Source organism: Moschus berezovskii, chromosome X (assembly GCF_049115385.1).
Source record: "Moschus berezovskii isolate FMDL1 chromosome X, NW_MosBer_1.0, whole genome shotgun sequence".
NCBI classification, from domain to species: domain Eukaryota; kingdom Metazoa; phylum Chordata; class Mammalia; order Artiodactyla; family Moschidae; genus Moschus; species Moschus berezovskii.
Window position 1 is genome coordinate 72446145 of NC_142488.1, and position 13238 is coordinate 72459382.

General features: G+C 36.2%; 1 protein-coding gene across 6 annotated transcripts in view; it reads right to left on the reverse strand.

Moving 5' to 3' along the window:
• Positions 1–3795: 3795 nt before the first annotated feature.
• RPS6KA6 (ribosomal protein S6 kinase A6) overlaps positions 3796–13238 on the reverse strand; it is a 236916-nt gene continuing 227473 nt past the window's right edge. For all 6 annotated transcript variants that reach the window (XM_055437957.2, XM_088833679.1, XM_055437960.2 and 3 more), the window contains 2 exons: positions 7858–7998; positions 3796–6625 (listed from right to left, as the gene is read on the reverse strand). In XM_055437957.2, the coding sequence (XP_055293932.1) occupies positions 6500–6625; positions 7858–7998 (267 nt within the window). In that variant the 3' untranslated portion in view covers positions 3796–6499. The remainder of the gene's footprint in view (positions 6626–7857; positions 7999–13238) is intronic.

Consider the following 13238-nt stretch of genomic DNA (forward strand, 5'->3'; position numbering starts at 1 on the left):
TAATTGCTTTACAGAATTTTGCTGTTTTCTGTTAAACCTCAACATGAATCAACCATAGGTATATATACATCCCCTCCCCTCCTTTTTTTTTTCTCTCCACTGCTTTTTTTTAATTTTAATTGGAGGCTAATTACTTTACAATATTGTGGTGGTTTTTGCCATACATTCACATGAATCAGCCATGGGTGTACATGTGTTCTCTATGCTGACCCTCCCTTCCACCTCCCTCCCCATCCCATTCCTCAGAGTCATCCCAGTGCACCAGCCTCATGCAGCGAACCTGGACTGGCGATCTATGGAAAATTCTTCAAGAGATCGGAATACTAGACCACCTGACCTTCCTCCTGAGAAACCTGTATGCAGGTCAAGAACCAACAGTTAGAACCAGACATGGGACAACAGACTGGTTCCTAAATTGGGAAAGGAGTATGGCAATGCTTTTCACCCTGCTTATTTAACTTATATGTAGTGTAAGTACATCATGAGAAATGCCGGGCTGGATGAAGCACAAGCTGGAAACAAGATTGCTGGGAGAAATATCAATAACCTCAGAAATGCAGATGATACCACCCTTATGGCAGAAAGCAAAGAGAACTAAAGAGCCTCTTGATCAAAGTGAAACAGGAGAGTGAATAAGCTGGCTTAAAACTCAACATTCGAAAAATGGCATCATGTCCCATTACTTCATGGCAAATAGATGGTGAAACAATGGAAACAGTGACAGACTTTATTTTCTTGGGCTCCAAAATCACTGCAGATGGTGACTGTAGCCACGAAATTAAAGGACACTTGCTCCTTGGAAGAAAAGCTACCACCAAACTAGACAGCAAATTAAGAAGCAGAGACATTACTTTGCCAATAAAGGTCCATATAGTCAAAACTATGGTCTTCCAATAGTCATATCTGGATGTGAGTGTTGGACCATATCGAAACCTGAGCACCGAATAATTGATGCTTTGGAACTGTGAGAACAAATTTTGAGAAGCCTCTTGAGAGTCCCTTGGACTGCAAGGAGATTCAGCCAGTCAAACTTCAAGGAAATCAATTCTGAATATTCATTGAGGGACTGATGCTGAAGCTCCAATACTTTGGCCACCTAATGCGAGCCTAATGCACCTAACTGACTCTGATGCGAGGAAAAGACCCTGACGCTGGAAAGATTTAGGCAGGAGGAGAAGGGGATGACAGAGAATGAGATGGTTGGATGGCATCAGCGACTCAATGGACAGGAGTTTGAGCAAGCTCCAGGAGCTGGTGATGGACAGGGAAAGGGGTCACAAAGGGTTGGACGTGACTGAGTGACTGAACTGAACATATTATATTATATAATTAAGCAATCTTGAATTTCTGTATTGTAAAAATTATTGTCCATTGTCTTTTACTTCATACTTCTAAGAACTTTATGACTATAATTTTGGACTTACTACACCTTCAGCTATTTGGAATCAAACTGAATTTTAGATCAAGCTTCATCATTTCATTAAGATTATATGATGGACTTCACTATATTTTACAACTAAAACCTGGAACAATGCACCCAAGAGTATAACATATTTGAAAATAATCGCTATCAGTAACACTCCACTCTTGCATAGGAAGGGAGATAGCAAAATACTGAATTGTTTTGTTAATTTCAGTAATCAGTCATTTTGTGATACATACCAAAATACTTGAATAAGCTTTGAAATGTAAAAAAAATTGTTCTAAATATTTTAATTGTAGTTAACCAATCTATACTTAATATAGTTTGCATTCTTGTTGAGGAATAACATTGTGATAAATAGGTTCTCTGTGTCCTGAAATCTATACAAAGGATCTGGAGACTTGGCACTGATAGTTTGCATTTAATCTTTCTGTGCTCTTGCTTTGCTATCAATAAAATAGGAATAGGGACTGGGGTCTGCAGAGAGACTACTTATATGTTATATGTACTATGTAATATGAGTAACAAGAACATGGGTAAATAAAAGCTGAACGACAAAGGTCTCCTCCACACCATTCTGTCATAGAAGTTCATTGTGAAGTTCACGCTGAGGAAAAAGCTTGGAAGTTTTTAAGAGAAAATGTAGACTCTGACGCAGTAAGGAAGAAGCTGTGCAAAAAAAGAAAACACATATACACACAAAAAAACACCACTGTTTTAGGATAATCTGATACTAGGGGTACACTGTGCAAGTTCCTTGCTGTAAAATATCTTCTCTGATAATAATTGATTTTAAAATTATTCTCATCTTTTTAGGCTGCCTTAACATCCAGCAAGAAGAAACTCATTTGATTAATGAACATCTTCCTTGAAAATGCCAATAATTTATCAGCCACCAGAAAATGAATTACTAAGATATCTTTCCTTTCACTTTTTTTAGCTGAAAATAGCTACTCTGTGAGAATGCAAATTCTGATTCAAGGAAGAGAAAGGGTGAGAGGTCCTTTTAGAGCACAGAATCCTTCTGGAGTAAGCTTTAATCATGGAGTTCTCTGTGAGTTACTCAAGTAAGATTTCATGTGGAAGCTGGAAAGCCAGGAGAAAGAGAATGCAGAGAATGCCAAGGACATATTTTGCCTAGTTTAAAGCCTAAGTTGTCTAGTTTATCTTAAAGCCAAGGTAAGTGGTTCTTTTCCTTCATATACAAAGGGTGTCTTATGTTCAGTTCAGTTCAGTTCATTTCAGTTGCTCAGTCGTGTCCGACTCTTTCCCTGTCCATCACCAACTCCCAGAGTTCACTCAAACTCATGTCCATCGAGTCGGTGATGCCATCCAGCTATCTCATTCTCTGTCATCCCCTTCTTCTCCTGCCCCCAATCCCTCCCAGCATCAGAGTCTTTTTCCAGTGAGTCAACAATTCACATGAGGTGGACAAAGTATTGAAGTTTCAGCTTTAGCATCAGTCCTTCCAATGAACACCCAGGATTGATCTCCTTTAGAATGGACTGGTTGATCTCCTTGCAGTCCAAGGGACTCTCAAGAGTCTTCTCCAGCGCCTCAGTTCAAAAGCATCAATTCTTCGGCACTCAGCTTTCTTCACAGTCCAACTCTCACATCCATACATGACCACTGGAAAAAAACCATAGCCTTGACTAGACGGACCTTTGTTGGCAAAGTAATGTCTCTGCTTTTTAATATGCTATCTAGGTTGGTCATAACTTTCCTTCCAAGGAGTAAGCGTCTTTTAATTTCATGGCTGCAATCAGCATCCGCAGTGATTTTGGAGCCCCCGCAAAATAAAGGGTGCCACTGTTTGCACTGTTTCCCCATCTATTTCCCATGAAGTGATGGGACCAGATGCCATGATCTTAGTTTTCTGAATGTTGAGCTTCAAGCCAACTTTTTCACTCTCCTCTTCCACTTTCATCAAGAGGCTTTTTAGTTCCTCTTCACTTTCTGCCTTAAGGGTGGTGTCATCTGCATATCTGAGGTTATTGATATTTTTCCCGGCAATTTTGATTCCAGCTTGTGCTTCTTCCAACCCAGCGTTATCAATCAGAATAAATACATTTCTGCAGGAAGTACTAATTTAACATGATGTTGCAAAGAGAAGACATCATAAACACCAAGCATCTGTTCTTCAAGTTTCCAGCTGCCTATACATATAAAATCCCTTTAGGCTAAAGAGAGGTGCTATCAAAATGCTTTACTATGTTTAACTATTAATGGAAACAAATAACAACAAATGTTTAGGTATTCATGGATCTAAGAAAATAGGCTAAAGTTAGATTTTCATAAAAGAACTAAAATAATTTTTTCCCACAAAATCACCAATACCAGCACTACATATTAATTTTCATAGAAATGCTTTCCTGAGTTTATTCATAATATGTGCTTTAGGACAATAGATTTTTCAGTCTACCTGGGCAAATCTGGTGTTTTTTCTTTGGAAAATAAATTATTACAAGAGCCCCTCTTTTTGAGAACAACAACAAAACCCCCAACTTTATGTCAATGTATAGCAAAACAATATAGTATTGTAAAGTTATCAGCCTCCAAAAAATAAATTAATTAATTAAAAAAATAAAATAAATATTATCAAGAACCATCAACTAGAAAGAAAAGCAATATAAAATAATTATTCATGAATCCATAAGAAATCAAAGTATTTTAAAGTCTCAAAGAAAGGATTTGCTTTTATTGGTTAAGTATTAATAGAAACCCCATCAAAAAATGTCCCATTCACATCTGCTTTTGTTGTTCTAGAGTTCTAGCCAAAAACGACATGATTATGCATGCCTACCTGGGTTCCTTCTGCAAAATGAAGGTGTAATGTGAAGCTTTCCCTTATAATAATGTTGCCCCCTACTACTGTTGTTAAGCCACCATGTTTGAATTTTCCAGAAGAAAACTCACAATTATTGGGAAGATCCACTAGCATCTATATCTTTTATACCTTTTCAACTTTCACTGAGTGATGAGGAATCATGCTGTTTGCTGCTTATTTCTGACCATGTTCCTTTCATGAAAGGAGTGTATGACACAACCTTTTTGAGCAAACTCATTGAAAAATTAAGATCTACTTAAAAACTATTGCTTATGTAAAGACAAAGTTATTTTGTGATCATTTTTCATTTTCCAACTTTACTTACTCTAATTCTACTACTACAAAAGCATATACAGAAATGGTATCTCTGTTCTGAAAAGTTAAACACCAAAATCACATCTCTAAGTTTGTCATATCAGTTCTGATAAGAAGGCAATACAGCACAAACAAGTGGCAAATAAGTCAATATAATGACACAAGTACTTCTAGTAATAAAGCAAAATGAGGAAAGAAAAAGCTGAACTGGGACAAAAAATCCACAAGATATGATCCCAGTGTCTTTCTAAATAATATCTTTCATATAATATTAAGACGTTCTTTAATGTCTTTCAACTATTGCAAAAGACATCTCAAAATATGCACACGTACTTTTATATATATATCACACAAATGAAACAGACCTTTGTGTGTGGAATATACATCACTTATATTATAAAGAGAATTATGTATAGTTTATTTTATTAAATACTGAAGTTACAAGTCTTCTAGCCTAAACTGTACACTTCAGAGCTCAGTAATCAGCCCTCTCTGAACTAAGCAAAATAAAATACACAGTAAACAGTAAAACAATCACACATAAGTAGATCACTTATATTCACTAAAGAAAAGTGTAATATCCTCAAGTTCATATTCATGAGTTCTTTCTGTCAGAAGTTGTAGCAGCAGCAGTAGTAGTATTGGTATTTAAAGTAGTAGTAATGGCATTTTCTTCACCAGCACAAAAAGATTCTTTCAAATTCAATCATTTAGAGAAAACAATACATACTACGCAGTGGTTCTGAGTCATAAAATTTAATAATAGGACCAATTTGGCCAGACCTTTTTATTATAAATATTATTTTAAAATGTGTTCCAATTTTATGCATATCATTAATATTACTTCCTATTTAAAAAGACAGTTTATCTTCTTGAAGTATAACTATTATGTAGTATTATCTAAAGTTTACCGAAATGCATTATAACTATATCATGTGTGCTAAGCTCACAAGTTCATTACAGTAATATTTCAACTATATAACCATAGGATTAAAGATAAATATGCTACACTATAATTCAAAGCACAGGGAAATTAAAAATAAAAAAACACAACAAGAGTGTAGTTCATTATAAAAGGACAGATGATCATTAAATCCAATTGGTTAACCTCAAAGTCAGTTTACATAACATCAAGGTAGTACCAAAACCATATACATTATTTTAAAAGGCTTAACTATGACCTATTTAGATTATAATACCAATTTAAGACCTTTGGCTAAAATTTCTTCACTTGTACTACAATTCCATTTTATGTAAAATTTACAGAAGCCTTTATTTCTAGATGAGGCCATTTACGGACAATATACAGGTCTGATGGCACACATTATCTATGATTTAATTATTCTGTAAAAACTTTGGCATCAGCCATATTAGGAATTCACATATGAGCACAAATGATTTTTGCTCTGGCTCCAAACTACTATGTTTACATTTTGGTAACTACAGAGTCAAATGAATGGAGTTTACACATAATGACAAGCTTCTAAGATACATTTCTTTTTCGCTTTCCTTAAAAAAAAATAAATAAATAAGACGTCTAACCTTTCAGGATCTAATGTTAAAAAAAAACTGACATTGCTTGGCATTATACTATTATACTTGCATCTTGACTGTTGGTAATGATTCCCTAGCCATTGTTTTACATAACCAGAAATCTGAAAGAAACTGTAGAATTTAGTATGTAGAGAAGTTGGTAGGACTTTGTAGACACCAATTATAGACTTAAATAAATACTTGGAAAACACTGAGAAGCAACATAGTATGAAAACTATGAACCTATATGTTTTTTTATCTCACTCCCCCTTACAAAAAGGAAGCTTAATCAGAATATTCAAGTAATGTACTAGAAAACAATGCCTTTGATATACAATTAGACAAAAAGCCACATATTTAATCTTTTCTTCATCCAGTTTGGCTGAGGAACCCTAAAACTTTCAAAGGCCAGTTGATGTTCGCTTTTTCATGCTTCGTCGCTGAGCTAAGCTTGAAGCAGCAACAGGCTCTAGGACTGGTTGAAAAGTCTTGTGAGTCAGGGCAGAATATGTGGCGACAACTGCTCCCTAAAATAATGAGAAATATTACAATTGAATAACAATCTCTGAAGGTAAGAAAACTTCCACATTGTATCATGAAAAATTTAACTAGAATAAAACTTTTTCCCCCAGGAAAATAATTGAGAATCCATAATATGTACGTTGATGCTCCTTTGATTAACATTTGACTACTTATATATATATTTTATTTCAATAAATATGCTTCTTACAAATTTTTAAAACACTAAAATGTATTATTTTTTAGTCTTTCAAAACTCATAAAATTTGTTTTTAAATATCTTTTGAAATTTATTTTTCATAGGAACTGTATATATTTAAGGCATACAACATGTTATCTTGATATACACAGTAAAATGACTACTACAGTCAAGCTAATTAACATATGTCCTCTCACACTCTTAGCAAATTTCCAGCATTCGGTATAGTATTATTTATTACCTGTACTTAACATCAGACTTCACATTAGACCTCTAGGCTTACTCATCCTACATAACTGTAACTTTGTATACCTTGACCAATATCCCCCAATTTTGACCATCTCCCTGTCTACTGGTAATCACTATTCTACTGTCTGCTTTCATATATTTGTTTTTTTTTAAATTCCACATATAAGAGAGATGATGTAGTTTTTTTCTTTCTGTGTCTATATTATTTCACTTAGCATAATGTCTTTGGGTTCATCTCTGTTGTGGCAAATGACAAAGATCTCCTTTTAAAAAGTTGAACAATATTCCATTATATATAACATATTCCATACATACACATACCCCCCTATAATTTATTTATTCTCAGATAAATTTGCACACCCATGGTCATTCTAACAATATTCAAAACGACCAAGATATGAAAACACACCTTAGTGTCCATCAACAGATAAATGGATAAACCATTAAACTTCAAAATCTAGGTTCAATGTCTATAAGTACGGAAACTTGCACCAATGGCTATTAATTTAGGAACCAATAGGCATCTTTTTTTTTCCCACATGAAACCTGAATTTAGTCTGTACCAAGCCCCAGTGTCTCTAAAGCAAACCAAATATAATCAAGAAAATTTTATGTATCATCAGTAAGGCTGTACGTAAAGAAGGCTGTTATTTAAAAAAGCATGCCAAAACAAAAGAATCTATAAATATACTTAAAAAAATAAAGACACTATAAAGTAATTATATGCGTCATCACTGAAAGGCATGCAATGGCATAGCATTTATAAGATGCTTAAAAGTATGTTGGTTTTACCTTAACAACATGTGATGTACAATTTCTATTTGGCTGATCATCTGGCAACTGATCTCTATGGGTTATCCACGAGTGTTTCAATACTTGCTCTGTAGTGTACCGCTGCTGTGGGTCCATATGTAGCATATGGGAAAGTAAATCCTAAATTAAAATGAAAAAAAATATATATATACACACATATATACAAGAAACTACATACTACATATCATTAAAGGTTTAAGTAAAATACATAATTTCCCATTTCCTCAAAACATGAAAGTATTGATAGTTTTGGATTGTTTAATTTGACCTGTCATTAGGGGAAAAAATTCCCATATACTGCAGAGTTAACTGTTAAAAGAGAATGTTGAAACATACTTTTAAAAACATAGCATATACTTATTTATCATTCTAAAATCAAGAAGTATCAATTTAGTGGAATTAGAATGTGGTCAGTAAGGGAGAAGGAAAATGTAAAGCAGCAGGATCTACACTGGACTTCGCTAGACAGTCAAGAGGATAAAGTAACTATTGATCTTTGCTGGCAATCTGGTCCCCAAAGTATAAGGTTATCTGTATACAGACACAAATTCATAGAAGGGAGAGTCTCATGTTGATAATATACTCAGTAAATGAAGGTTTCCTGTATAAAATACTAAAGAAAACAAAACATAAATACAAGGTTAGCAGCTGACTGTTAGCATAGCAGTGGTCAGAATATCATAAATTTTTCATCAAAGTAAATGAGAATATGCTTATTTTCTCTATGCTGTAACAAAGACTTCTGAAATATAATCTCATAGTAAAATAGAAATTAAAAGATATAACATTTAAAATTAAACAATCTCCATAAAGCATCTTTTATAGAAAGGAGAATTAAACTCCTTAACAAGCACCTTCTAAAATAGAAACAAAAGCATTTGTTAAATTACTATCAATAGCAGAACCAGTGAGAAACTAAAGACTATGTAGTAATACCAGAATGTGAAAAGTAATGTAACAGATTGAAACTATGTAGAGGAGTAGAACAACCAATCAAAAAACTACTGGAAAAAGAATGTATGAACAGAAATAAATTAAAAAAATAATATTAAAAAGAATACAACAGTGAACTATATAAATAAAACAGACATAAATGAAAATTATAAGAATGATTAAAGTTCTAAGGACTTCTGATTCTGGCCAAGATGTAAAACTAGGAACTGAATTCACTCCTCCACCTCCGCCTGAAACTCAGCTCCTCCAAAAAAAAAAAAAAAGAAAACCCATAAAATGTAAGAAACAACACTTTTCAAGAGATCAGATATTAGGCAATGAAGAAAATTAATCCCTAAAAGAAGGGAAACAAATCAAGTAAGTCCTATGATTGCTCTAGCTTAGAACCATGAAGAGTTTTCAGGACGTCAGGTAGGTAAGGAAAACTCAGGTAAAGCCTGGCAGATTCCCTGTGTTAAAGAGACAAAAGTGAGAATCAGGGGCAGAGAGAGAACACTTGTGGGGGTCTCTTTCAAGTGTTTTCACCGCAAACCATATGTTTGTGGTGAAAACCATACAACAACAAAGCAAAACAAAACAGAAATCTTGGGAAGAAGCATATGCAAAGATTAGAGGGAAATGGGAGTCCATGCAGGGTGAGGTATAGTGCCCATTCCCACAAGTCAGACTGGAAAACCTCAAATTCATGAAGAATTTGTTAGATAAACTGAAAGAAACCTGCTTGAGTAGTAGTGACTATTCCTAGATTAAACACTGCTCTGCTGCTACTGCTGCATCTAAGTCACTTCAGTCATGTCCGACTGTGTGTGACCCCATAGACGGAAGCCCACCAGGCTTCCCCGCCCCTGGGATTCTCCAGGCAAGAACACTGGAGTGGGTTAAACACTGCTCTAGTCCTGCCTAAAATATCTTAAAAAGAAAACCCAGAAGTAACACATTGTTCCCCTAATTTAACTGTAGTCCAGAAAACAGTTAAAGATTAGTAATTCAAAAGCATTTAGCACTCACTAAGGTAAAATTCTTCAATTTAAGTCTGAATTTGGCAATAAGGAGTTCATGATCTGAGCCACAGTCAGATCCTGGTCTTGTTTTTGCTAACTGTATACAGCTTCTCCATCGTTGGCTGCAAAGAATATAATCAATCTGATTTCGGTGACCATCTGGTGATGTCCATGTGTAGAGTTTTCTCTTGTGTTGTTGGAAGAGGGTGTTTGCTACGACCAATGCATTTTCTTGGCAATACTCTATTAGCCTTTGCCCTGCTTCATTCTGTGATCCAAGGCCAAATTTGCCTGTTACTCCAGGTGTTTCTTGACTTGCTACTTTTGCATTCCAGTCCCCTATAATGAAAAGGATATCTTTTTTGGGTGTTAGTTCTAAAAGGTCTTGTAGGTCTTCATAGAACTGTTCAAATTCAGCTTCTTCGGCATTACTGGTTGGGGCATAGGCCTGGATTACTGTAATATTGAATTGTTAGCCTTGGATGCGAACAGAAATCATTCTATCATCTTTAAGACTGCATCCAAGTAGCGCATTTCGGACTCGTTTGTTAACCATGATGGCTACTCCTTTTCTTCTAAGGGATTCCTGCCCACAGTAGTAGATATAATGGTCATCTGAGTTAAATTCACCCATTCTAGTCCATTTTAGTTCACTGATTCCTAGAATGTTTATGTTCACACTTGTGATCTCCTGTTTGACCACTTCTAATTTCCCTTGATGCATGGACCAAACATTCCAGGTTCCTATGCAATATTGCTCTTTACAGCATCGGACACTGTTTCTATCACCAGTCACATCCAAAACTGGGTACTGGTTTTGCTTGAGCTCCATCCCTTCATTCCTTCTAGAGTTATTTCTCCACTGATCTCCAGTACCATACTGGGCACTTACCAACCTAGGGAATTCCTCATTCAGTATCCTATCATTTTGAAGAAGGTAGGGAAAACCACTAGACCATTCAGGTATGACCTAAATCAAATCCCTTATGATTATACAGTGGAAGTAAGAAATAGATTTAAGGGACTAGATCTGATAGACAGTGCCTGATGAACTATGGACAGAGGTTCGTGACATTGTACAGGAGACAGGGACCAAGACCATCCCCACGGAAATGAAATGCAAAAAAGCAAAATGGCTGTCTGAGGAGGACTTACAAATAGCTGTGAAAGAAGAGAAACGAAAAGCAAAGGAGATAAGGAAAGATATAAGCATCTGAATGCAGAGTTCCAAAGAATAGCAAGGAGAGATAAGAAAGTCTTCCTCAGCGATCAATACAAAGAAATAGAGGAAAACAACAGAATGGGAAAAACAAGAGATCTCTTCAAGAAAATTAGAGATTCCAAGGGAACATTTCATGCAAAGATGGGCTCGATAAAGGACAGAAATGGTATGGACCTCACAGAAGCAGAAGATATTAAGAAGAGGTGGCAAGAATACACAGAAGAACTGTAAAAAAAAAGGTCTTCACGACCAAGATAATCGTGATAACGTGATCACTGACCTAGAGCCAGACATCTTGGAATGTGAAGTCAAGTGGGCCGTAGAAAGCATCAGGATATGGAAGCAACCTAGATGTCCATCTGCAGATGAATGGATAAGAAAGCTTTGGTACATATGCACAATGGAGTATTTTTCAGCCATCAAAAAGAATGCATTTGAATCAGTTTTAATGAGGTGGATGAAATTGGAGCCAATTATACAGAGTGAAGTAAGCCAGAAAGAAAAGCATCAATACAGTATACTAACGCATATATATGGAATTTAGAAAGATGGTAACCTGAACTCTGTATACGAGACTGCAAAAGAGACATAGGCATATAGAACAGTCTTTGGGACTCTGTGGGAGAGGGTGAAGGTGGGATGATTGGGGAGAACGGCATTGTAGCATGTATATTATCATAAGTGACCAGTCTAGGTTCGGCGCATGATACAGGATGCTTGGGGTTGGTGCACGGGGATGAAATGGAGGGAGGATATGGGGAAGAGGGAGGTGGGAGGGGGGTTCAAGAAAGGGAACACATGTACACCCGTGGCAGATTCATGTCAATGTATGGCAAAACCAACCAATATATTAATGTAAGGTAATTTGCCTCCAATAAAATAAATTAAAAAAAAAAAAGAAAGAAAGAAAGCATCACTACGAACAAAGCTAGTGGAGGTAATGGAATTCCAGTTGAGGTATTTCAAATCTTGAAAGATGATGCTGTGCAAGTGCTGCAATCAATATGCCAGCAAATTTGGAAAACTCAGCAGTGGCTACAGAACTGGAAAAGGTCAGTCTTCATTCCAATCCCAAAGAAAGGCAATGCCAAAGAATGCTCAAACTACCACACAATTGCACTCATCTCACATGCTAGTAAAGTCATGCTCAAAATTCTCCAAGCCAGGCTTCAGCAATATGTGAACCGTGAACTCCCAGATGTTCAAGCAGGTTTTAGAAAAGGCAGAGGAACCAGAGATCAAATTGCAAACATCTGCCAGATCATGGAGAAAGCAAGAGAGTTCCAGAAAACCATCTATTTCTGCTTCATTGACTATGCCAAATTCTTTGACTGTGTGGATCACAATAAACTGTGGAAAATTCTGAAAGAGATGGGAATACCAGACCACCTGACCTGCCTCTTGAGAAACCTGTATGCAGGTTAGGAAGCAACAGTCAGAACTGTACATGGAACAACAGACTAGTTCCAAATATGAAAAGGAGCACGTCAAGGTTGTATATTGTCACCCTGCTTATTTAACTTAGATGCAGAGTACATCATGAGGAACGTTGGGCTGGAAGAATCACAAGCTAGAATCGGTACTGCTGCGAGAAATATCAATAACCTCAGATATGCAGATGACACCACCCTTATGGCAGAAAGTGAAGACGAACTCAAAAGCCTCTTGATGAAAGTGAAAGAGGAGAGTGAAAATGTTGGCTTGAAGTTCAACATTCAGAAAACAAAGATCATGGAATCTGGTCCCATCACTTCATGATAATTAGATGGGGAAACAGTGTCAGACTTTATTTTTTTGGGCTCCACAATCACTGTGGATGCTAATTGCAGACATGAAATTGAAAGACGCTTACTCCTTGGAAGGAAAGTTATGACCAACCTAGATAGCATATTAAAAAGCAGAGACATTACTTTGCCAACCAAGGTCCGTCTAGTCAAGGCTATGCTTTTTCCAGTGGTCATGTATTGATGTGAGAGTTGGACTGTGAAGAAAGCTGATCGCCGAAAAATTGATGCTTTTGAACTGTGGTGATGGAGAAGACTCTTGAGAGTCCCTTGGACTGCAAGGAGATCCAACCAGTCCATTCTAAAGGAGATCAATCCTGGGTGTTCATTGGAATGACTGATGCTAAAGCTGAAAGTCCAATACTTTGGCCACCTCATGCAAAGAGTTGACTCACTGGA